Raw genomic sequence first — 26,645 nt, forward strand, 5'->3', positions numbered from 1 at the left:
AGCCTTCTTGGTTAAGAAACAAAACGCCTTTGTCCCTATCTCGTTCAATCTTCATTCCAAGAATTTTCCCGGCCGCTCCTAAGTCCTTCATGTCAAACTCCGACTCAAGAAGCATTTTCATCTCCAACACCTTTGACTTTCTCATGCTTATTAACAGCATGTCATCCATATATAGAAGCAAGTATTCAGAATTTTCAATACTTGAACCTATAAAGTAGATACACGTGTCATAAAAACTCCGGTTGAAGCCTTGCTTGGTGATGAAGGTATCGAATCTAATATACCACTGTCGCGGCGACTGCTTCAAACCGTACAGCGACTTCTTTAAGAGACATACGTGGTCACCGCTCTTCTGAACTTCAAAGCCCAACGGCTGTTCCATGTATATTACCTCTTCGAGATCACCATGCAGAAACGTTGTTTTGACGTCCATTTGCTCGAGTTCCAGATTGAACTGAGCTACAAGAGACAACATAACTCTTATCGTCTTGTACTTGACTACCGGAGAAAAGATCTCGTTGTAGTCGATCCCCTCTTTCTGAGTAAAGCCCTTCGCTACGAGGCGTGCCTTATACCTGACCGGCTCAAGATCAGTGACGCCTTCTTTCAGCTTGTAGATCCATTTACAAGCTACTGTAGATTGCTCTCTAGGTCTCTTCACAATGTCCCACGTGTGATTCTTATAAAGAGAGTCCATCTCCTCTTTCATAGCTGCCTTCCACTCCTTAGAGTCTTTGCCGTGTACCGCTTGCTCATAAGTTTCCGGTTCAGACCGTGATATCTCCATGGCCGTGACAAACGCGTAGGCGAGCATATCTGTATAGGCTAAGAACCCGTATCTTTCAACAGGCCTTGAAACTCTCTTTTCTCTGTCTCTTACAAGATGGTAGCTTTGAGGACTTGTGTGGAAATCCTCCTGGTTTGCTTCTTCCTGGTGGCTGGTTTCACAGCTCTCGGACTCTTGGCATGTATCTTCTACCTCGTTTTGGCCTTGCTTTTGAGCTTGCTCCACCTGATCTGTGAAATGTGGTTCTCTGCTAATTTGTATTTCTTGCCCAGATTTTCCTGCAGGGTTAGTACTAGCAGTATCTATATGTACAAAGTCATCAGCTTTCAAACAAGGAAAATCATGTTCATTAAAAATGACATCCCTACTATTGATAGTCTTAAACCCTTTTTCACCCTTAAGCCACAACCTGTAACCCTTAGTTCCAGCAGGATAACCCAAGAAAACACACTTAACAGCCCTAGGATCTAATTTACACTCTCTTTGGTGAGCAAAAGCAGTACAGCCGAAAACTTTTAGGTGAGAGAGATCAGGAACCTTACCGGACCATACCTGTTCTGGAGTCTTGAACTCCAAGGCACTGGATGGACTCCGGTTGACTAGATAGGCGGCTGTCATAACTGCCTCTCCCCAGAAAGACTTTGGCAGCCCTGCACCAAAGAGCATGCACCTAGACTTGTCCAAGAGAGTCATGTTCATCCTTTCAGCAACACCGTTCTGCTGAGGTGTTAACCTCACTGTGTGGTGCCGCTGAATGCCACAATCTTTACAATAATTGTCAAAAACCTCATTGCAAAATTCTAGACCATTGTCAGTCCTAAGAGTCTTAATTTTCTTATCAGTCATATTCTCTACAAGAGTTTTCCACACTTTAAACTTATCAAAAGCATAACTTTTATTTTTAATAAGATAAACCCACACTTTTCTAGAGAAATCATCAACTAGAGATAAGAAATAAAAATTACCACCATGAGTCTGATTTCTTTCTGGCCCCCAGAGATCTGAGTGAATGTACTCCAAAATCTGTTTGGAGCTGTGCTTGCCCACTTTGAACTTCAGTCGGTGATGCTTGCCAAGCACGCAATGCTCACAAAAGTCAATCTTGCTGACCTTCTCTTTGCCGAAGAACTTCTGTTCCTTCATGGCTTGTAAACCCTTGTCACTGATATGCCCCAGCCTTTTATGCCACAAAATTGCATTCTGATCTTCCAGGCTTTCTTTTCTAGTTGTTGCGCACCCGGTAAGCGTCTCTCCGATCAGATGATAGAGGCCTTCTCTTTTCTGTCCTTTGATGACCACCATTGACCCTTTAGCAATCCTCATAACACCACCTTCAATCTTGTTGGAGTATCCTAGATCATCAAGGACCCCAAGAGATACAAGATTTCTGGTTAAACTGGGAACCAATCTGACATTGCTAAGCGTCCTAGAACAGCCGTCGAACATCTTGATACTAATGCTCCCAATGCCCTCTACTTCACAAGTATCGCTGTTTCCAAGTACAACTTTACCACCTTTGAAGGCTTTGAAGTCATTTAGCCACTCCTTCCTGTACGTCATATGATAGGTACAGCCAGAGTCGAGAATCCACTCTGAAACTCTGTTTTCATTACTTAGGAGAAGAACTTCCCCGCTCTCGTAACCATCACCATAGTTAGCAGAGTCATTTCCTTCTTGTGGAGCGGTATTGCCCTTTTCCTTTTGTTTCTTTTTCCAAGAATAGCAATCTTTCTTGAGGTGGCCAACTTTCTTGCAGTGATAACACGTCCTGGTCTCTTTCTCATTCGAACCAGATGCTTTGGAGGAACTCTTGCTTTGACTTCTGTTCTTTGACCCGGACTGGCTTGACCTCCCTTGACTTCTGCCTCTTGTGAGATGACTTTCAGCATTTGAGGAAGATTGTTTTTCTGATCTCATTTCAAAATCCTTTGATCTGAGAGCAGATACCACCTCCTCAAGAGTGATTTTGGTTCGCCCATACTTTATTGCTGTTTTGACTTCCTTGTAAGCATCAGGTAAATAGTTGAGGATGATTATGGCCTGATTCTCATCGCTCATGGCTTCGCCTTCTCCGGAGTTTGCCAGCTCGATCATCATCTTCAGGAAATCGTCGAGATTTTCCTCTAGGGATTTTGTAGTGCCCATCTTATAGCCAAACAACCTTTCTTTCAAATAAATCTTGTTGGTCAAAGACTTGACTTGAAAGAGTTCATCGAGTTTCTTCCAAATCTTCGCTGGAGAATCTTCTTGATCAATTCTGCGAATGACTGAGTCGGAGAGATGGAAGATGATGGTTCCTGTGGCTGTTTCGAGGACTTCTTCTTTCTGATCTTCGGTAGTTCCTTCAGGCCAGTTGATCGGATCTTCGAGGGCTTTGAGAAGCCTTTGTTGGGCGAGTAGTGCACGAATCTTCCTTCTCCAGATTCTGTAATCTCCATTGCCGTCGAACTTATCGATGTCGATCTTCATATTCGAGGAAGATCGAAAAACTGAGCTGAGCTGGATTTCTCCACCTGATCGAGTATTGATCAGAGACTTCGATTCTTCTTGCTGCACCGAATCAGGGTCTTCTTTTGTCTTCTGCGTCGAATCCAGGATTCGCGGATCTTGTTCGTCCTTTGACGCCAGGATTTGGAATCAGGAAGAGATCTGGTTCTTCGTTGTCTTTGAATCTTGATTCGCCGAAGCTCAGATACCACTGTTATGTTCTCTATTTCAATCACAGACTCAAACGACGAAGAACATTCACACACACACAAGAACGCTGCAGAATTGTTTACGAGGTTCGGTCAAATCGACCTACTCCCCGGAGCTCCCCTCTCGGATCTCGTGTGCACTATGAAACTGAACAAGAACAGAGTATTTCCCTCAAACAAACCCAGTGAATCTCACAATCCGAGATCACTCCTAAAGAATACAAGAGGAAGAAAGAAAATCTAACCCTGAGATAATCCCAATCTCACAAACTCTCTCTCTCGCTCTTTTCTTTTTGTTCAAACTCGGTTTCCCTCTTATTCACTCTAAGACCTAATCTATTACTAACGCATAATGGCCTATTTATAGACACATAGGACCATTAGCTTACACATCAGCAAAAGAGTCAAACTTAAAACAATGGTCAAAGTAAAACTGATTACAACAAGGGAAAATAACACATTTATACCCTGTGTTTTAGTGAAATGCCGAGTTTAACCTTCGGTTTTCAAAAATGTCGAGTTCATACCCTCTGTTTAACTAAAATGACGAAATTATACCATCTGTTTAACTAAAATGACGAAATTATACCCTGAAATGATAACAGCGTCACAAATCTCCCTTTCATTGATAATAACTCTTATATAAAAAAAACCAAATCAAATCTAAATCAGTGCCCTAACTTCCAAATTCTCAATTTTGAAATAAAAATAGCCTTAAATTGAAATTAAATAATAAAACTCATACCTCCTAAGATATGACTTCATTCCGTGTTCGAATTGTAACTCTAAATCCTGGATTCTCTGTTCGAATATGCGATTTTGATGACTATCAACTATCGATGTGTACCCCTTTGCCACTTTCTGTGTTCTTCACGATTGAGAGACTGTTGTTTATTTTTTAGTTTTTAAATAAATGACATATATGGCGCGAATGAATAAAGATAATTGGTGTTTATATATAAATATTATAGTCAACGTCAATGAAAAGTCAATAAAAAGAATATTCGTGACACTATTGTCTATTTCAGGGTATAATTTCGTTATTTTAGTTAAACAGATGGTATAATTTCGTCATTTTAGTTAAACAGAGGGTATGAACTCGACATTTTTGAAAACCGAGGGTTGAACTCGACATTTCACTAAAACACAGGGTATAAATGTGTTATTTTCCATATGATAAATATTCTTCTTCTATTTGATATGAAATTGTATCACCTATTTATACATAATACATTAGACTCGACTAGATACATGATCAGTGTAATAAATATGTGTAATAACTACTTATAGGAAATAGAGAATAATAAATATTACACAAAGAACAAGACATAGAAAATAGAATGAAAAATAAATGCAACACTTTTCCAAGTGAGATGAGTTCCAAGGAATCGGCTGATTCCAAGGTGGTGAGGTCAGTTCGGAGTGCGGACTTCGAACTGAGGACGAGTTAGTGTTGACACGAGCTGAAGTGAAACCGAGTTGGAAGATGAGACAAGTACGAACTAATTTTCTACATTGATAATATGGGAGGTGAAACGAGCTCAGAGGGACCACTAGAACTGGAGGAGCTAATCCTTCACTGATAGACACTCATCTAGTTTAGGTGAGTGACAAGACAAATAATTTTTTTTTCTTTTCTTGTATAGTTGTAGGACATTTAAACTAAATAATATGAGTTCAATCTTGATATTTAAGATATATAACTTAACTTTTTAGCATTTTTTAGTTTCAATTGCAATCGAAATAAAACGAAATAAACAAGTTAATAAAGATAGTCTTATAGGACACGAGAAAACGAAAACATGGCGTAGCTCTAGTGGTGAACACTTCCACCCAACCCAATTTTAAGTCCTTTGTCTGGACAAAGTTTCGATAAAATAAAACGAAAAATATAGAAAGTAGGGAGAAAATCTGGCTAGTATATGACGGCATCGTAGCTGCGCTTAGGGACTTTCATGAAGATGGAGATGATGAGGTCAAAGTAGAGGTTGAGTTGCGCTGAGGCAAAATATGTGACGGGGAGGCAAAGCGCTACGTAGAGCGGGTAGGCCACGGCTCGGAACTCGCGGTTAAGGATAAATACGTGTCCGGCGCAGAAGGAGACGAGCATCGAGGCAATGGAGACGAAGAGCGAGGTGAGTCCGAGGAGTAGCTTCAGCGGGAGGTCTAGGGCAAAATCCTTCTCTCGGTAGCGCGAGGTTAGGATTGAGAGGAAGAAGACAAGTGCGGTGACGGAGAAGCATAGGGCCGAGAGGGACGCTATGGCAAAGGCGTGGAAGGCCGGCATGTTGTCTAGGACAGGCGTGCCCTTGTCCTGGAGGAGGCCACCTGGGACGGTTGATGACGTGGCGAAGGCAACCGCGGCCACGAGGGCGGCCACGACTGAGCACGACTCAGATGTCTTTGTCAGCCATTCGCTCCCGCTCTGCATCAATTTCTCATGGGTCTTCACGAACACTTTCGATGCACTTTGTTTGTTCTTGTTGCATCTCGGAAAGTAATTTGGTGTTTCCATGCTATTATCCACAAACTGCCATTCAAACTTTGTGATTTAATTAACTAGACCTTTGATCATAGAACAGTCACAATTGATGACTCCATTTGCTAGATTGTTATGTCAAATATCGCGTAATCAATTACATTTAGGTTTCAATTATGAAAGTCGTGGGCTGGGTGATTTTGCACATGAATCGGGCCACTTACCTTTACATAAAGATCACATGAGCCACACACAAAAAATTACGTTTAAACAATCGATGGAAGTTGGGGAAAATAGTCAAGAATGTCAAGTTTTCAAAGTTCGAAGAGTGTTTGAAGAAAAAAATGGCGAATAAAAAAAATAGTAGTTTAATTTTTCTGGTAGCTAACTTCCATAAACATTTTGTGATTTCTCGTTGGATATGGAGCCAATTTTTAATTGTTGCTCGTAATCCTCAATTCCTGATTTTGGTATTAAAAAAATACCAAGTATATTAATACCTTCCGTCATATTTTACGCAAATATTACTAAACTCATGTCAGCTTATCAAAATCAATCAAAATTTAAAGTTTAACGGTTCTATTACTAAATGAGTTATGCGAAAACTCCTTCATAGTTTTGTGATAAATTGGTAACGAAATACACAATTTCGTGACAATTCGGTCACAAAATTTTATATTTCATATATAATTTTTGACAAATCGATCACGAAATAAGAAAACGTACATGAAAGTATATTACTGTAAGAAAATTAATTCTCTCTCCCGATTTTAGTAATAGAACTTTCAAATTTTTAATTTTTTATAATTTTATTATTTAGTAAACTGACATGAAGGTGTTAAAATCTCTTTTCGATCTTAATACTATATTTAGCAATAATCACAAAAAAAAAAAAAAACTATTGTAAGTAAATAACTTCATTATATACCTGATACCATTTGACTTCCCACTGCATCTGGAGAGCGCTGCCAGAGATAAGCCAAGGCCGGAATTCAGGGCACAGAGTGGCGGCCATATGAAGCGCACTGTTTCCATCGCGGTCCACGTGGCGGAACAACGTGTCCCTCGGAATGTTGTCCAAATCCAACAAGAACTGGTACACATGTGGTTGCCGGCTCTCCACGGCAACCAAGACAACGTTCTTCTCATCAGCATCCACGTCTTGAATCGCCACCGGAAACTTCTTCAATATCAACTTCACCATCTCAACCACTCCCTCTCTCGCCGCTATCAACATTGGGGTTTCATCTCTAGCTTTCATCACCTTTTCTTCACCACCTTCCAGAAAATTATTGGTATAAATGATAATAATAATGATGATGATAATAATAATAATAATAAGGGTAATTTAGCAAAATAGCCAACTTAAACGTTGAGAATTGCTAAATAGCCAATGTTTGGTAAATATTAGGTAAATAGCCAATTTTATATATTTACAAACGTAAATATTAAGTAAATAACCACTGTCATATTAAGCCATGTCATCATTTATAGTTATTTACCTAATATTTACCAAACATTGGCTATTTAGCAATATCAAACGTTTAAGTGGGCTATTTTTCTAATTTTTTGTAATAATAATAATAATAGTTATAGTTACCTTTTTTATTTTTCTTTTTACCTGGTTCTTTTTGTGAATCGGTAGTTGATTTTTGGATGTCCTTAGGACCTTCCTCAACAGAGAAGTCCATATATAGAATACTTTTGGTAGAAATATCTTCCTGATTTCTGTCCTGTGGAGTACCTCCAGTGTTACCGTAATATTTGTACGATTCAGTGTACTCTACCATTTCTTCCAACAGACGACTAACTTGGATGTGTACTCTTTTCTTTTCTTCCACTGCTCTTACACTCCTAATCCCTGCAAAGGCCATACCATTTATTTGCATATTTAACTATAAGAAATTTGCATATTTAGTGAGTTCCGTTCATATTCGCATGGGAATTTGCAGTTAATGCGCATAACTAATTTTTTATGCATATTTTTATGACAAGGCTAAAAAAATCAATATATAAATATATATAAATAAAAAAAAATTAAGTAAGGGCCCTTAAACTATTAAACATTTTAGAATTTGATGAATTGATTAGTTGAGTTGGGAACAATAATTGTTGAGTTGGGAACAATAATTGTTGAGAAATATAAAAAAATGTTAATATAAGTTTTAATGTCTACGAATTTTTTACATATGTACTGTTTGAAACAATGTGTCAGCCATTTTGGCCTAATTAACTCCTAATCTTATTCGAAATTTAAACGTGTAGAATTATGATTCAAACGAGTTTTCAAGACCTAAAGCTATACACGGCCTTAGAAGCTCACACACTCATATTTTTATTATTCAGAGAAGTTTTGTTGAGTTGATGAGAGTAAAGAACAACTCGTGTTGCTTAATCTATTACTTTCTCACAATCTTCCCATTAATTTACAAGACCTAGACCTATATTTCAGTCGAGGGTGCTAACACCCTAAAGAAGAAGAAGATAAAAGCTTACAAAACGACTTAGAGTGACGAAGACCTTGATGATAGGAAAAGACTATCAATTTCAGAGCATTTACCATGAGATAAGCAACTCCAAAACTTGTGCCTCAATAGAGTGCCTTAGAAAATGTAAGTGGCAATTCTTGCAACAATTGTTAAGATCTTGAAATAAATGACGGCGATAAGAATAAATTACTTAAGAATTTGTCACTTAGGCCTACAGAATATTATTTGGTAAATAGACTGATATTGTGCAATTAAATCATAAGCTGATCAATGAACGATTTTACAAGGTTGACAAAGAAAAATAATGACGACTCACAACCAATGCATCTATTAGAGCCGAGCTTGATGAAATAAAAGGCTAGAAGATAAGCACCATGTTGAGAACAATATGAAAAAAGAATGTAAGGATGCTCAAGTTACCGGTGGACACAAAAGTTTGGCATACCATGGAGAATTGTTAAAGTCCAAAACAACATTACATTCATAGCTCACAAAAAGCTGTGCTTAAGATTTGGATTTGTCACTATTGTGGAATAAGAGGTCACATCAAGCCGTGGTACTATAAGCTTTGTGATGATTTAAGGAAAAATATAAGGATAAATTCAAAATCTCAACACGGTATTGTTAAGAATATTGTCCACGAAAGATAATAAAATGAAGAATGATTATTGGATATGATATATAGTTTACTTTATTAGAATTATTGATTAGTGAGTTGTTTTCTAGTTAGATTCAATAACAACTATCATTCATAGCCTCCGTATTAAATTGAATTACATGTTTGGCCTCTAAGTTCGGGTGGTGAGCTAAACCATGGTCCGTGATTAATCTAAACTTGGGTAGCTGGATTGAAAATCACATATGTGGAACACTGGTGAAAGACTGATCACTTAGTGGGAGCATTCTATACAGTTGGTATGTTTACAACCATAACAAATCTAGATTAGATGTTCGCTTAATTAACCGTTACGATGCACAAATCTAGGTCGATTGATGGTCATATGATAATTGATCTTGTTGGATCCTCTGTGGCATGGTTTAGTTTGGCAAAACAATTTTATTAAAGTTGTTCAAGACAAGCTGCAAGAAGTAGTTCAAGATCCGTGTCACTAAAATCACTTTCCTCCCCGCGAATAAAACTGGAAATATCTTGTTTCCAGTTTAAAGATTATGATAGGTATTCTCATATATTTGGTATTGCGAGAATAGCAGATTTGCGAGGGATTTGGTGTTAACATAATAAAAACTATCCCATGGTTGAAATTAGGTTAATCACTTTTCTGTTTTGGTCAATTCACGCTGACCTTAGCCTTGAACTACCCTCTCTGCTTTGGAGATCTTCATCGAGGTAACTAATTAGATTATCTCATTTATTTGTTTCCTATTCTCATGGAGAAAAAAGTAAGGTAATTAATTAAATCCAAAATATCTTATGGATGAGAGAGAAAGAATAATTAGTAGTTTTGATTTAATTGCTTAGATTTAACGAAAAATCTTCAAGAAGAATATCCTAAATATTTTTTTTTCTATTTTAATGGAGAAAAATATGGTAACCACAAAATCTAGATTTAAATCTAAGGGCTAGGAGTGATTTAAGGGATTGAGATCTTGATCTAACGGCTTAGAGGAAAGATCTCAACCTTAAATATCTTATTCCCAAATAAATACTTAACTAAAATAAGGAATTCGGTTAGACATTTGATTATTTCGAAACACTAAAATAGGAGGGAGATGTTGAAGGAAAATAGAAAAGAAATTCCAAATCTAATAGAGTAGAAAAAAATCAGTACACCCTCCCTCTGGTTGTGGTAAAAAAATTTATCTTTGCCTCACCCCGAAATTTCTCCAAGTTCCAATCCTAGAAACGAGAGAATAGTTCGAACATCAGGTCCGTTCTATTAGTGAGTAAAGAGTTGGCCATACCTTGATCTCTATCCCTCCATAGATTCATCTTGCAAGATTACAATATCTATCAGCCCGAGCAACTGAGGAATCGACGATCCGAGTAATAGGAACAACCGAGGAATCCGAGAGTGTGAAGATCCAAAGATTCAAGGAGCAATGAGCAGCTGGGAGATATGAAGATCATTGGAAGCCTGGCGGAAGTAGCAAAGAGATCCAAAAAGCTAGGAACGTGGAGGATCTGTAGCTGAGCCAAAATGTATGTAATCCGAAATCCTCTTATGATATTGTGTTGATTGTGATTGCCCAAATATTAGATCTGTTATTGTTGAATTATTTTGAGTACCCTGGTAATTATTGTTTACATTAAAGATTAGCGATTGTTTGTAAATTCTTCTATTCTGCATTTGTAAATATATTTTAGGGTTAAGAGATTGGTTACCCAATAAGAAGTATTGAAACGATCGTTCGTGTTTAGTACATGAGAACCATAACTAACCCTTAGGGGTGTGATTTAACCCAACAACTGCTATCAGAGCTCAAATTACATTCTTTTAGTTTACCGTTTGACTCAAGAATCATAGTTTTCATTTTTAAAATGTTTATCAACATATAAGATATGCTTGATCGTCGTTTTTATTCAAAGCTAAACTGATTCAAGAGCGTGTTTGTAATATTTTTTGATTCGTTCTAAAAGCTAGATTGATCGGTTTGATGAAATATGGACTATGTTCATGATATTCTATAATTGCTTATGAGAATATTTTATTTAGTTTGATCGTTTATTGATTGAAAGATTTTTTGAGATTTGTTTTATGGTTGCAACTCCTACTTTAAAGGGTAACAAATAAATTTGTTTTTGTAAATCCTATTTTAAAGGAAATCTTGTTTTTAAAATATATAAAATACGTTGTTTACTAAATATTTTGTAACATCAAAGAATATAGTTGATGTTATAACTGAATCCTACATTCAGTGTTATAACCATATTTATAATATTTTATTTTGTTTACTACCGAAATGTTGTTTAAAGCAATTAAACTTGAAAAATGGGTATTTTGAAATTAGCTGTTGAAAAGCAGGTATTTCTGAAATTGATTCGGCTAGCAAGCATTTTTATGCTTAAAAATATATTTTTTTTTAAATTAAAGTGTGCTTAAGGCTCACACTTAATAGGAGATGTGATGTGCACTCGGTCCAAATTATCTGCCGCCGGTCGAGCTTTGCAGGAACGTGCGCCCATTGGGCATACTACACAAAGATTTAAAATTCAATTACTTTTCTATGAAATTTTATTTTATTTTATGGGCCAATAGTATTGGGCCTAACACCGTGGGACAAATTATATGTGCCCAATACTCTATTATGGGCTTTATTATTTTTCAAAATAAACTATAGATTTTTAAATTAAAATAAGGTGAAAGGGATTTTGGCCTAAGTTTTTTCAAATTTTATTTTATTTTTAAATATTTTTCAAAATAATAAATGAATATTCTTTATAAAAAAAAATCATAGCTTGATTATTATTTATTTAATATTAATGCGTTTGGATTGATTATGCTTGCCTTGTTTGATTTATTTAAACTTGAATTGCATTTCGGGGTTTATTATTATGCAATGGTTTTATTCATGTAAAACATTTAAATGATTAATTATAATTAAGTTTCAATGAAGAAGTGGAACGGATCAGGCAATTTTTGTCAAAAGATCGATTAGTGGTTAAGCTGAGAATGTATTTAAGAGGACTAGTGTTTCCTTCCTTCCCTACTGGAAGCTTGTTTGTGAAGGGAAGTTTTAGGGTCTGAAGGCTAGTAAGTCACAAAATTTAATATATAAGTTAAATTAAAATTGGATTTTAATGGATAGTTTAAAATCACTTCTAATAAGTTTATAATAAAGAGTAGTAAATCTAAAAGTGATTCCCTAGATTAACGGTTAATGCTAGGAAAATTGATATACTAAAAGTATATTGAGTCAAAGCTAGGCCTCCTACATTGATACCAACATCGTGAAGATAAAAGATCGCCTCGTGTCAGCAGCTTTGCTAAGTGCATGCTATGATCCGACGTTCTGTACGGAAGGGATTTCTTGATTCCAATATCAAGATTGGGTCTCTGACAATAGGCAAAAGAGGATGTATTCCGTTCCTGAATAACGTCTGTTAGCACATTCGGGTTAAGTCCTTATATATGGCAAAATGTTGGGTCGACTCATGCATGGATGATTTAATTGTTGCATGTGGCCACAATTTCTAAAAACTGGTAGTTAGTGAGCATAGTTATGAAAAATACATGAACGATAATTACTCATTCATTTGAAATAGTTTTCAGTTTTGGCTAAGCGCAACTTGCTATGTACTTGTAAGGATGCAGGGGGCCAATATTGGTGGAATTACCAAGGAACATAAAAACTAAGTTCTTTTAGCATTAATATTTTATCTCGTACCCGCGTGCATTATGTTTTTATTTCCTAAATCTTTTCGATAGTTAATTATTTTTAATTTGTTAATTTAGTACATGTTTATTTATTCAGGGATCATGCCAAACCCTATTATGGGCATATTGTCAAAAGACGTTCTCATAAGTAATAACTTTCCTAAATGGAAGTTGAACCTAAATATTATGCTAGTGAGTGAAAGCATCCGCTTTGTTCTCACTAAAGATTGACCTAACTTTTCTGGTCCTAATGCCTCTAAGAACTTGAGAGACGATTATGACAAGTGGGTTATGACCAATAACAAGGTCATAGCCTACATGCTCGCAAGCATATCTGATGCGTTGTGAACAAAGATGGAAGGGAAGAAAAGTGTTGTGGAGATCCTTGACTCGTTGCAAGAAATGTTTGGGATGCAAAGCAAGCAAGTGCGCATAGAACACACCCATAAGTGCACCAGTACTAGGATGATGGCGGGGACTCCGATAAGGGATCATGTCATAAAAATGACTAACTGCTTTACCGAAGCTAAACTCCATGTGGCACATATGGATGATGATACTCAAGTGGGAATCATACTGAACTCTTTGTGGAGTGATTTCATACCGTTCACATCCAACTATATCTTGAATAAGTTGAGTTATGGACTTTCTCAACTGTTGAATGAATTACAAATATTCGAGTCTATTTCTCGACATGGGAAGAACAAGGGGTCGGCTAACTATGTTGACAAAGGTTCTAAAGCACATTCTAATACTTCAAAGGTAAAAGCTCTTGCCAAGAAGGAAAAAAAAAATTCAAGAAGAATGGAAAATGGAAAGAGAAGAAGCGTGATAGTGTTGGTAAATTTCACCATTGGAGCACTGATGTTCATTGGAAAAGGGGTTGTCGTTTGTACTTGACTAAGTTTGAGAACAACAAGTAGAATGCTGGTATGATACCTTAAAATTCATGATTAAAGATATCCTAAACTTTTTTTTAGGATGATTATTCATGAGCATTCATCTTTTGTGTTGTAGAGTAGATTTGATATAGCTCGATAGAGTCGAGAAACTTGCTAAACAATGTCGGATTCAAGCTCGAATTGTAGAAAAGATCATGCTCCAGTTGAAGATATAATGTCCTGATAGTTTTATTACTTTCGTCTATTGGATTAAATTTTATTTATGAACATCGTGATGTACCAGAATAATAATCCAATTTTTCTAGATTGTAGCCATTTTATGGCTATTTCAGATATTATGAATCTTATATTTCTTTAATATTTATTTCATTATTTTTGACCACATGGTTGTGTCATTAAATATTTGCCTTATTTAGTATTATTGAATGCTTTATGATATTATGATATGCATGAATGTTTTCCCTAAAACAAATGATATAGAATATGAAGAAATTGAGTGTTCATTCATAAGTTATCAAAAAGCACAATTTATATTTTCTAAGTAATAAATCTCTGTTAGAAATTTAGTTAGTATTTATTGCTCTCTTTATTTTTTTATGTTGAATGTAACTTGTGGTTCCTAGCATAGCCTAGCGTGATTTCAATCCCCACTCGTAGCAAAACTTTCTTAAAAAATGTTGAATGTAACTTTATAATTAAATCTAAGAACTATTTAGAGCAATGATTGCGTCTAAATATTTATTACGTTAAACGCCGACTTTGATTTGTGCGAGTAGGGCGTAATAGACACAAAATCAAGTTAGTGTTGCGTGGATTGAGTGAGTGTGAGCATCCTTAAACATGAACCTTGCCACTATATTCAATGACCGATTGAGAGCATCCTTATTCATTGGAACCTTACCACTATTGTCAATAAGCAAGTGTGAGCATCCTTAACTGGAACCTTGCCACTATTATCAACAAGATCTTTCTCCGAATAGAAAGACTTGGTCGTGAATTATCACAAAAACCAAACTAACTAGCAAAATTCATAAACCCGATTTTAGTAGATCTACATTTAAGGAATTGGCTTAATTGAAATAGAACAATCTATAAATAAACATATGAATATGTTCGAGCTTTACAAGTTGTATGGTAAAGAAAGGATTTAACCCTTGAGAAAAGATGTTGACAACGATGTTGTTCTTCTCTCTGATACCACAAACTAGAACATCAGGATCTTCAATTAAGAAGATGAATAGTCCATATCGGATAATGTTCTGAAAAACTTATGACATGGATCAAGGTAGTTATTCTGCTAAAATTTTTCAAATATAAAAAGTTGATCAAAGTGCCGAATAAATCAAGTATAATTATGCAAAAGGTTTAACAAGAATCGAAATTTTGGAAATGATCGATATGTGTAAATCCTAATTATGTATCATAAATAAAGTTGTTACCATTTAATGGTTGACTAAATTATGACACAAGTAAATTGACTGACCTAGCAGTTTCTACAACTTAAAAGTTTAGAAACGATAAGCTCGTTCCATTTTGTCTCAACTATAATTATTGATATAAGATATCCGCTTAATGGATGAGGCTATACGTTGTCATTGAAAGGACTGCTAATCAAATCTTAGACAAGAGTCAATTTTTGAGAAATAATAAGTTTTGAACACTAAGATTTCTGGAAATAGTGAGATACTAGGTTATTAAAATATAGTAAATCCTTAGTCCTGTGTATATTTAATATGAAAACGACTAGTAAAACCACGAGTTGGGCTCAACCTTAGTAAAAAATCTAAGCTATATGTTGCACGATAATTAAGCATTGATGATATAAAGAAACAACCTTAACTTCTCTGGTGAAAGTGAGAGATTGTTAGGAATATTGCCCATGGAAGAGAATAAAATGATGAAGACTGACTAGTAAGTATAATAGAAAGTTTACTTTATTATCATTATTGATTAGTGAGTTGTTTTCTAGTTAGAATCAATAACAATTATCATCCATAGCCTCTGTATTAAAATTGAATTACATGTTGGGCATCCAAGTTCCGTCGATGGGGGAAAACATGATTGGTGATTAATTTAAACTTCGGTAGCAGGATTGAAAATCACATATGTGGAACACTAGTGAAAGGCTGATCACTTAGTGTGAGCATTTTATACAGTTGGTCTGTATACGACGGGGACAAATCTAGATTGGATGCTTGTTTAAGTAACCGCTATGATGCACAAATCTAGGTTGATTGATGGTCATATGAAAATGATCTAAATCCTGAAGTATAAGTCACAGACTTCTAAGTTGTATTACCGAGTTCTTTGACTCATTTGTTCATGGCTACACATACGCCTAAATACTTATGTCTTAGGAACTCGGGATATGATATGAGTGGAATGTGATTCACATATACATAATATAATCCTCCTGAAAGAGGGTCAATGTTCACTCACCTATGTGTTGATTCCAGAAACGATAGATTGTCGACACTTTCATAGTAAAATACGTATGAAAAAATCTTTGCCTGGGGAAGCAGCGGTCCTTATGGCGTATATGTAGTGAGAATGGTATAACAATAATAACTAACCCTTCTCGTTATAGGTTGAACATGGTGGATTGATATCATGTATGATTATATCAATGGACGCTCATAAACATCAAGTAAAATATAATTTTAGTAACAAGAAGAGTGCAATCTCAGATAAACTAATCGAATGAATAAGAGAAAATAGATTTCGTGTGTTTTTTCGGAATCATAGGAGCTTTAGTTACTAGGTCCGTAATCCCCAAGGTAGCTATGATAACATGGATAAAGATACTCGTAAAAATGTTTATAATAACCGTAAAAATGTTTATAATTCGTAAAATATTATTTGACGAATTTACTAAAGTGTAAATAATTATTCATGGTTGAAGTAATTATTTAACTGATTTTCTTATTGGGCTTTTAGCAAGCTGAATATAAAAAATCCCAAGGTCCATGGCCATATGGGCTAGGCGGCCAAGTGAGGGCAATTTTATTCTTGGATTATCTCTTTATTTGTTTTCTATTCTCAAGGAGAAAATTAAGGGAACTAATTAAATCCAAAGATATTGATCTGATGGATGAGACAAAAATAATGATTAGTAGTTATGATCTAATTGCTTAGATTTAATGAAAAACTTTTAGACGAATATACTAAATATTCGTCTCCTATTTTCATTGAGAAAAATAAGATAACTACCAAATCTGGATTTTGATATGAGGGCTAGGAGTGATTTAAGGGTTTGAGATCTTGATCTAATGGCTATTAGGGGAAAGATCTCAACCTTAAATATTGTATCCCTAAAAAAATGCTTCCAAAAAATATGAAATTTGGTTAGAGAATTGATTATATGAAAACACTACAAATAGGAGGGAGATGTGGAAGGAAAAAAGAAAAGAAATTCCAACTCTAATCAGAGTAGAAAAAATCGGCATACCCCACTTTGGTTGTGGTCAAATTTTTCTCTTTCCCTCACCCCGGAATTTCTCAAATTATAATCCTAGAAACGAGAGTATAGTTCAAACATCTCGTTCATTCTATTAGTGAGTAAAGATCGGTCTACACCTTGATCTCTATCTTTCCATATATTACATCTTGGAAGACTATGTATCGATCAGCCTGAGCAACCGAGAAATCGATGATCCAAGAGCAAGGAGCAGCCAAGGAATCCGAGACCGTGAAGATCCAAATATCAATGGAGCAAGGAGCAGTTGATATATCTGAAGATCACTAGAAAGATCCAGAAATCTAGGAGCGTGGAGGATCTGTGGCTGAGCCAAAAGGTGTGTAATCCGAAATCCTCTTATGGTATTGTGTTGATTGTGACTGCCCAAATATTAGATCTGTTGTTGTTGAATTATTTTGAATATCCTGTTAATTATTGTTTACATTAAAGATTAGCGATTGTTTGTGCATTCTTCAATTCCGCGTTTGTAAACATATTATATGTTAAAGAAGTATCGAAACAATCGTTCGTGTTAACAATACATGAGAACCGTAATTAACCCTTAGGGGAGTGATTTAATCCAATAGGTGTCGAGAATGTTTAAAGAGTCGAAGATCGACAACATCCTGATTCTCGCACTCATCTGAAAGTCGTGACTAGGCCCAAATTCTATAGCTCGGAGATTTTCTTCACCATCTTTGTCGATGATGTCTCATCACCAATGCTACATAGCCAGCAATCGTTGACATTCTCCACCATTGTTCAAGATGGTCTTCCCTTAATCACCGTTGCGCTTCTCCTCAACCACCACCAAGTTCTATTAATGTGGCCAAGGGACCATTCCACCTATTTGTCATTGACGTTGCTATGGAGCTTCTTGCCAAAAATTGTGTTCTTCAAGGATTGCTAACTCCTCACTCGTCGTGGTGCCGCTCTCACTCGATGTGGCACTTAGCTTTGTATGTTTTTCCTTAATCTCCAAATTAAAGGGAGATATTATTGCTACATATTTACTGGCTGGATTAATGGACATTATTTAAGAAATAAAAAATAGAAGGTAAGAGTTCATAATGAGCTTGTTGGGCTTATTCCACAAAAATAATGTTACAATAATTGTTCGAGACAATCTCTGTGATGATTTTAGTCCGCCTCTCCTAATCTCATTATAAGTTTCAACTAGTGGAAAATGCAATTTTAAGGAGTTTTCTGAGACCTAGAGAGCTATATATTAGGTGCCACACACGGCCTTAAAAGCTCAGACTCATATTTTATCATTTAGAGAAATTTTGTTGAGTTATAAAGAGTATAGAATGACTTGTTTTACTTACTCTCTCTCTCTCTCTCTCTCTCTCTCTCTCTCTCTCTCTCTCTCTCTCTCTAGTCTGTATTGTTCCTCTGCTAAGCTTTCTTCTATTATGGGTGCTTGAGTGTGTTAGAAGCAGAAGTTTGGTTTATTATTTTTTCAAGAAGGAGAAATATGTTTGTATAAGTCTCTCGGGAGAGATATGCTATGAAAAACATGGGATCTCGGACTTAGAGGAAATCTAAGCTGCAGTTGTGCATATAGACGTAGATTAAATTTGCTAGCGAGAGAGTCTTTGAGTTGAAATCCATATTGTACTTCTTTATCATAGTAATTTGTTTTTCACCGGATAATTGCCCCCAAACATAGACATCATTAGTCAAATTGGGTAACCATTTTGTGTGTTAATTTATTATTTCGGAACTATTACGTTCTCACAATATTCTTATTAAATAAAGCGATTTTCGCAGATCCCGCATGAAATAGTTTTCGTTACGATTGCACATGTTACTTAATTTCAGTAGGCTTGTTACATTTAAGAGAAAAAGTCATTGCTCAGATCACACAGTATTGTTGAAAAACAGGAAAGCATGGTATTTTTCTTAATACAGTTAGTGCAAGGCACATGGCCACTTTATATCTTCTACGATTCTAGCCTAACTATTTAGTAATTAAAATAATAATTCAAACTAATACAAAGCGCATGCACCATAATTTATGAGACATATGCAAGAATAGAGTTATATATCCTCAATATTTGAATAATTAAACTATAATTTAGTTCAGGTTAGTCATTAAGCTATTAAATATAGTTTCTTCCGAAAAAAGAATTGTTGATTAAATCACACAATTACTTTAAAAAATATAAAAGTTACAGATGATTAATGTCGAAAAAAAAAAACATAGAGCCACAAGATTACTACAAAATAAATTAATGGTAACTGATTCAAAGAAGAAAAAAAACCCCGATTTGGATTGGACTAGAAACATGGTTCTATCCAGGGACGTTCGGAGCTACCTAAGGTCCGGCAGGGGCTTAAGACTCCACTCAATTTTTCTTTTATATAGTATTTACCCAAATTAAACATTTTCTCTCTTAGTTTTACCCTAAATTTTTATAGAATGCCTAAAACAAATTCACTTTAGCCCCTCTAAGTTTAAAGTCTAGCTCCATCCCTGAGTCTATCACATATAATTTTATCTTTGATTGAATCTCAATGGTAAATTAGCCATTCAAGAAATGTCAATCAACAAAGTACACAAAACAAAAATAAATAAAGTAAGCATAGACTACTTACCTACTCCGAGGACTATAAGAAGGCATTTCATCAGAAACTTGAAGAGCAGAACCATTGTCACATAATTGGGAGGAAATAAACGTTCTCCATCTGAATCGAACATTTGGCTTAGAAAAGGTAAAAAGGCTCTTATTATACATGCAATTTCAAAGCGGAGAAAAATGATCATATGTATTTTTGTTTGTCCTTGAGAATGAAAAGTTAGAAAAACTATTATTTAGAAACAAATGATTATTCTTTCATTACCAGTTATAAATAAATAGTAATTTATTTATTTGATAATGTGAAATGGTGGCCTTAAAGTGAGTGGGCCTAGTCGGGGTCAAATGATCTTCCAGAACTTTTGAAATTATAATTTTTACCAGCTTAAAAACTTTATCCATTTTTATATTTTTAGTCCAAATTTATATGATTGTTTTAAAATTTTCTCCCCCAATTTTTTTTCTTCTTTCATATCTGTCCCCAAATTACAATATTTCCTGGCTCCCCCATTAATGGACCCTACAATATATTTTGATTTTCTTTCTTTTGTATATATATACTTGGGTGTTGTGTTTAAACACGGTGAGATTGTAACAATAAAGAAAAGAAATACTGGGTAAGTGAAAGGGATGAATAAAAAAGGGAAAAAGGAATAAGAACAATTTGAGAGAAAAGAGAAAGTGTTAAGGACTTGCCAACTTTGTAATCAGGGCCGGCCTTAGACATAGTGATGCCTTAAGCGAAAATCAATAATTAGGCCTTAATTTTCTTCTAGCAAAATAGTCCATAATTTTACATCATTGTAGCATTTTGGTCACAAATTTTTTTTGGGCATAGTTTTGGTCTATAATATATTGATTTCGTAACATTTTACTCCATTTATTATTATTTAACACCTAAACCGTATAAACATATTTTTTAATTAAAATATCTTATTATATTATAAAAGAAACTAATCAAATTATATTTTAACCATTAAAACACTAAATAAAGATTAAAAAATAGACTATTAGTGCATTGTTTTATTAAACAGTTAAGCTGATCATTATAATAAATAAATAATAACAATTATAAAAAAAAAGTTGTATGTCATAAAACTTGTGACGTGATTATTAATGAATAAGGATATTGGCTATATAAATGATAGGATCAAACAATATGGAATAATAATAGGATACAAGTCTCAATTTTCATGTACACAAAAAAATAGCATAGGATACAAGCCTCAGTTTTCGTATAAAAGAAAATAGCATTCACACATTGGAATGGAAGAATAGAAATTTAGAAAGTTTGTTAAAGTTGAAAAAAAAAAAGAACTTTGTTCTAATAAAAAAAATGAGTAAATATAAGGCACTATTAATTAAAAAAAAAATTAGAGCACGTACAGCAAAACAAAAGTAGTTGTTTTATGGGAAGAAAATATGTATATTTTTTTTTATAGAAAGGAAAGATGTTTTGAGAGAGAGAGCGAGAGCAGTAAATAAGCGAGGAGAGAGAGAGAGAGCAATAAATAAGCACAACAAAAATTATGAGAGAGAGAAGAGGTACCACATACAAAAAGAAATAAAAACTTTAAATATTAATGTGATAAAATAAATAAACAAAAATAAAATTGGCAGATAATATATGAGGCCATTTTGTCAAATGATGGATTAGAGAGGCTTTTCAAAATGGGCCTTTTTCGGGCTTATTATTTTTTAAACAATTGAGGCCTTAAGCGGTGGCTTTAGTGGCCTACTAGTAAGGCCGGGCCTGTTTGTAATCTTGGATTTATTTTTGTTAATAAACCAACTCTTCAAGCACGAAGTAGTACAAGAAAAATAAAGAAAACCCTACCAAACAAATTTATTAGAAAATTAGCCAAAATTTTTATATTATTTATGAAAAGACGCAAGTTAAATTTTTTTTTTTAGCAAAAGAACAAAAAATTAACACTTCCTATAAAATATGGACATTGTAGATATAAATATTTACTCATGCTTATAAACTATATACATGAGTAGATAAAATATTTGCTTGTGTATATAAAATATATACACGGATAAAAAATATGTACATCTGATACATAAAAAAAAAAACTTGAGGTATTTCGTTAATTTTAGATGAACTATGACTATTTTACAAATTTATTAGTTTCAGTTGTAATTTTCTGTAGCTAAAAGACGATTTTTAATAACTGAAACTGAATTAGTTATCAACAAGCAGGTTAGCTCAGCAGAGGAATGTAGATATCTTTCATAATTTTTTTTAAGGGAGATATCTTTCATATTGAATACCCTTTATTTTACTTAATTTAAACTTTAATGATGAATATAACAGAAGATTTGTCTATTAATCATTAATAATAGAAGCTTACCAGATGATGATTGATTTTCTTCGTCAGTCCAGCACAGTCCCCAAATTTTACGGTTCTTGTTGACGTTGACTGTGAACAACGTTATTAGTTACAAGATGTTCTGGGGTATAAATTTACGTGGATATGGATAGTTAAGTTATTTTATTTTTATTTTTTTACCAAAAGAACAAAAAATTAACACTTCCTATAAAATATGGACATTGTAGATATAAATATTTACTCGTGTTTATATACTGTATACTTGAGTAGATAAAATATTTGCTTGTGTATATATATAAAATATATACACGGATAAAAAATACGTACATCTGATACTTCAAAAAAAAAAAAAAAAAAAACTTGAGGTATTTCGTTAATTTTAGATGAACTATGACTATTTTACAAATTTATTAGTTTCAGTTGTAATTGTCTGTAGCTAAACGACGATTTTTAATAACTGAAACTGAATTAGTTATCAACAAGCTGGTTAGCTCAGCAGAGAGATGTAGATATCTTTCATAATTTTTTTTAAAGGAGATATCTTTCATATTGAATACCCTTTATTTTACTTAATCTAAACTTTAATGATGAATATAACAGAAGATTTGTCTATTAATCATTAATAATAGAAGCTTACCAGATGATGATTGATTTTCTTCGTCAGTCCAGCACAGTCCCCAAATTTTACGGTTCTTTTTTACGTTGACTGTGAACAACGTTATTAGTTACAAGATGTTCTGGAGTATAAATTTACGTGGATATGGGTAGTTAAGTGATACCTGGCAACATTTTCACAAAGTCCATGCACGTCTTATAGATTCTTGGATAACCTAAATCTGTGTCTCGTTGTGATCCGCCAGAGTATTTTTTGCGGTTAAATGATTTGTCAGCTTTGGGCACAGATGCACCTACAATTTATCACAAAATTTCATTAGCACACATACAATGAGGGATGCCTCACACGAGAAGAAATTCTACAAATATCATATAATTTGAAGATGTTAAATGCATTTGAAATAAAATAAAATAAAAACATTACAAGCAAATAAATAATCTAACTTAATACCAGGATTATAAATGAAAAAAAAAAAAGAACTTATTGGTCAGGTCAAAGTGTAATATAAAAATTCTTAGGACTACATATTCAGGAAAATATGTATTTTCTTCGAAAAATTCCAGGACAGATTTGTGCACTACTAAATCACTTAAAATAACTTTGTCATTATATATTGGAAAGTGGGAATATTTTTTTCATTATATCTTTTGAATAATAAAGGTCACTTAATAATTGATGAGTTTGTAAAGATAACATTATAAAAATAATAAACTTATTAAACAAGACTAAAATATATATTTTTGAGATAATTAATTATGATTATATAGCTATGTTTGAAAGAATGCTTCTTGTTTTTGGCATAATATAATTAATCCTGAATTGCTATACCGAGTTAGATGTTTATTCATTAAAACTTTGGCAGAAATTTTAAACATGAAATTTTAGATAGGATCCTTTAATCTGAAGTAAACCATAACACCATATAGTAAATAATTGGGAAATCTGTTGTATAATTTCCGTACAGTAGTATATGAAGCTTTCAAACATTCCAAGTGGAGTGCTGCTCTTGAAAGCATTCGATTTGCTGGCGAGAGTATGAAGTGGAGTCAAACCATCCGTATTCTTGGCGTCAACCATCGTTTGTTTGTCCTTCTCATTCTTCTGCTTATTAATTATATCCATTGCCATGCCTGCAAAACATTTTATCTACTTAATTTGCAGTAAGGTAAAGAGAAATTATAAGAAATAATTATTTTAAATTACGTGTCTAGAAAAATAGTTAAAATCTCACGGAACTTTAATTAATAACTAATATATTATTATTTTCGTATTAAATTGTTTTTACTTTATAATAATACTCTCACTCCCAAGGGCGGAGATAGCTTATGCCCCAAGTGAGTCGATGTCTCTCCTGAACTTTTAAAAATTAAATTTTTATCACTAAATTTATAAAAAAAAATTAAATTTCTATCCTTTTATTTTGTATGTTTAGCCCAAAATTATATAACTTTTTTCATGTTTGCCCCTCCTGAATATTTTATTCTTACACGCCCTTTTTAAATTTATAACTTTACCTTAAAGTTACTGAACTTTTAAAAATTAATTATTACCTCTAAATTAAAAAAAATTAAATTTTTATCCTAATATTTTATATGTCTAGCCCAAAATTATATAACTTTTCATATTTGCCCCTCCTGAATATTTTTGTTCTTACACACCCTTTTTAAATTTACAACTATACCTTAAAGTTACTGAACTTCTAAAAATTAAATTTTACCTCTAAATTTTTATCCTAATATTTTGTATGTTTAGCCCAAAATTATATAACTTTTTTCATATTTGCCCCTCTTGATTTTTTTTTCTTACACGCCCCTTTTAAATTTACGACTTTACCTTAAAGTTATATATATTTCATATATATATATATATATATATATATATATATATATTTCATATTTACCCCTCTTTACTATTTTTTTTCTTACACGCTCCTTAGAGAATTAAAAAAAAAGAAGAAAATTTAGTTCAAATTTTACCTCTAAATTTTAAAAAAATTAAATTTTTATCCTAATATTTTGTATGTTTAGCCCAAAATTATATAACTTTTTTCATATTTGCCCCTCCTATTTTTTTTTCTTACACGCCCCTTTTATATTTACGAATTTACCTTAAAGTTATATATATTTCATATTTACCCCTTTTTAATATTTTTTTTCTTACTCGCTCCTTAGAGAATTACAAAAAAAAAGGTTTTAGTTCAATATATATATATATATATATATATATATATATATACACTAAAACATATATATATATATATATATATATATATATTTCATATTTACCCCACTTTCAAATTTCGATCCTTTTGTAGGACTATTAAAAAAGAAAATTTGAGATGTTGGCTCTATTTAACGTTAGTTTCAAACGGCAATTTGGTTATTAGACATTAAAGTAAATAATCAAAAATACCCACAATATTCTTTTTATGATGAAAAAACTAAAATCCAATGGATACTTTTTCTACCAGTTAAACTACATCACATTTAACGTATTTAGCGAAACCATAAAAGAAAACACCAAAAATAAAACGTTGGATTGTACCAAAATATTCGCCGGAGATGGCAACGTGAAGAGCCGTGTCGCCGTCACTAGTTCTTGTCAGGGGCTCCTTAGCGAAGTCGATTTTTTCGTAGAGGTACCAGAAAACCTCTTCCATCCCGTGAGACGCCGCCAAGAAGACCGGAGTCTCTCCATTGAAATTTCGAAGAGTGGCGTGATTCCCTGTGGCGAAATACTCCATGATTTTCTTGCAGACCTCAAGGTTCCCGAACATGGCGGCGATGTGGAGCGGACTATTCCCTTTTGCGTTCAGCACGCTCTTCAGCACGTCGTCCTTCTTTTCGCGCTCTTTAAGCACGTCCTCCTTCTTTTCGCGCTCGTCCTTCTTTTCGCCCTCTTTAAGCACGTCCTCCTTCTTTTCGCGCTCTTTAAGCGCGCTGAGCATTTTGAGGGCAAATGACGTTGTTTTTTCATTTGAGATCGCAATGTGCAAAGCCGTGTCCTCGCTTTTGGTCAGCTTCCACTTGTGGGCGTCGGGGTTTTTCTCGTAGGCCTCGACAACTTCTTTCCAGTTGTTTTGCATCACGTTTTTAAACAGTTTATCTCTGTAGTATTGGGACAGAATATCTTTGGGTTTGTTGGAGCTGGAGTCTTCGGACATATTATCTTTGGGGATGTTGGAGCTGGAATGCCCGGCATCATCATCATTTGAAATACTCTCAATCTCGCCCATTTCGTTTTTTGAAACTTAGGTAAGTGTACAAGTTTGAATAAAAGTTTGGGTTGCTATGAACATACATACATATATATATATATACATACATATATATATATATATATATATATATATATATATATATTTGCCACTACCTTTAACTTTTTCTTTTGTTCAGGTTTCTGAAGAATAAACTGGGAATAAAAAAAGGTTTTATATTGCTTACTTCTGCTTCAAATTCGAAGCTATAAAGTTTCTAAGAAGAATCAAAAGTTGATATATTTAACATCTAGAAGCCTCATAGAACTTTAATGTATTTTGATGAGCTATTGGACTACTGATCTAATTGCCCCTAATATATATATATATATATATATATATATATATATATATATATATATATATATATATATATATTATGTGTGTTGTTGGCTTATTTTGTAGTGAGTTTTTTTGGTAATATGTCTTTCAACATACTCCGAGATATGTTGAGACATCTTTGTCACTGTGTGTTGAACTGTATTTTTGAAAAAATTTCTGTTTTGTCATAATATTTCGTGGAAGACCTTCTCGTATATTTTCTCCGTGTAAATGAGTAAGGAAACTCTATTTCTACTTACTATAAAAAAGAAAAAGTTTTGACACTAATTAGTTTTGACACATTCATTCGCACAATTAGAGTTTTTAGACGTCCATGATTGGCGGACTGAGAAACTATTTGTGTGGTGTGTATAACTCTCTAGTCGC

General features: G+C 33.9%; 2 protein-coding genes across 3 annotated transcripts; both read right to left on the minus strand.

The window, feature by feature from the left end:
- Window positions 1-5,203: 5,203 nt before the first annotated feature.
- LOC149393964 (uncharacterized) lies at window positions 5,204-19,834 on the minus strand. 2 transcript variants are annotated; one of them, XM_089617614.1, is made up of 4 exons: window positions 19,749-19,834; window positions 7,584-7,823; window positions 6,891-7,240; window positions 5,204-6,013 (listed from the first exon to the last, which is right to left on the minus strand). In XM_089617614.1, exons 1-4 carry the CDS (start codon window positions 19,801-19,803, stop codon window positions 5,399-5,401), a joined length of 1,260 nt encoding a protein of 419 aa, XP_089473740.1. In that variant the 5' UTR covers window positions 19,804-19,834; the 3' UTR covers window positions 5,204-5,398. The 2 variants fall into 2 exon arrangements, with proteins under 2 accessions (XP_089473740.1, XP_089473739.1); XM_089617613.1 differs by having other exon boundaries at window positions 7,563-7,823.
- A 3,711-nt stretch (window positions 19,835-23,545) lies between these two features.
- On the minus strand, window positions 23,546-25,998 carry LOC149393965 (uncharacterized). Its single transcript, XM_089617615.1, has 2 exons — window positions 25,226-25,998; window positions 23,546-23,811 (listed from the first exon to the last, which is right to left on the minus strand). Exons 1-2 carry the CDS (start codon window positions 25,914-25,916, stop codon window positions 23,549-23,551), a joined length of 954 nt encoding a protein of 317 aa, XP_089473741.1. The 5' UTR covers window positions 25,917-25,998; the 3' UTR covers window positions 23,546-23,548.
- Window positions 25,999-26,645: the final 647 nt, after the last annotated feature.

The sequence above is a fragment of the Urtica dioica genome, chromosome 6, assembly GCF_054948205.1.
Source record: "Urtica dioica subsp. dioica isolate 48M chromosome 6, U.dioica_male_clone48M_v1_H2, whole genome shotgun sequence".
Lineage (NCBI taxonomy): Eukaryota > Viridiplantae > Streptophyta > Magnoliopsida > Rosales > Urticaceae > Urtica > Urtica dioica.

Bases quoted from the DNA above. Each gene is read 5' to 3' on its own strand.
- LOC149393965 (XM_089617615.1), bottom strand. From the start codon at position 25,916: ATGGGCGAGATTGAGAGTATTTCAAATGATGATGATGCCGGGCATTCC. The intron at 23,812-25,225 runs GTACAATCCAAC...AATGTTTTGCAG, and splicing joins CATCTCCGGCGAATATTTTG to GCATGGCAATGGATATAATT.
- LOC149393964 (XM_089617613.1), bottom strand. From the start codon at position 19,803: ATGGTTCTGCTCTTCAAGTTTCTGATGAAATGCCTTCTTATAGTCCTC. The intron at 7,824-19,748 runs GTAAGTAGTCTA...TGGCCTTTGCAG, and splicing joins TCTTATAGTCCTCGGAGTAG to GGATTAGGAGTGTAAGAGCA. The intron at 7,241-7,562 runs GTAACTATAACT...ATTTTCTGGAAG, and splicing joins TAAAAAGAAAAATAAAAAAG to GTGGTGAAGAAAAGGTGATG.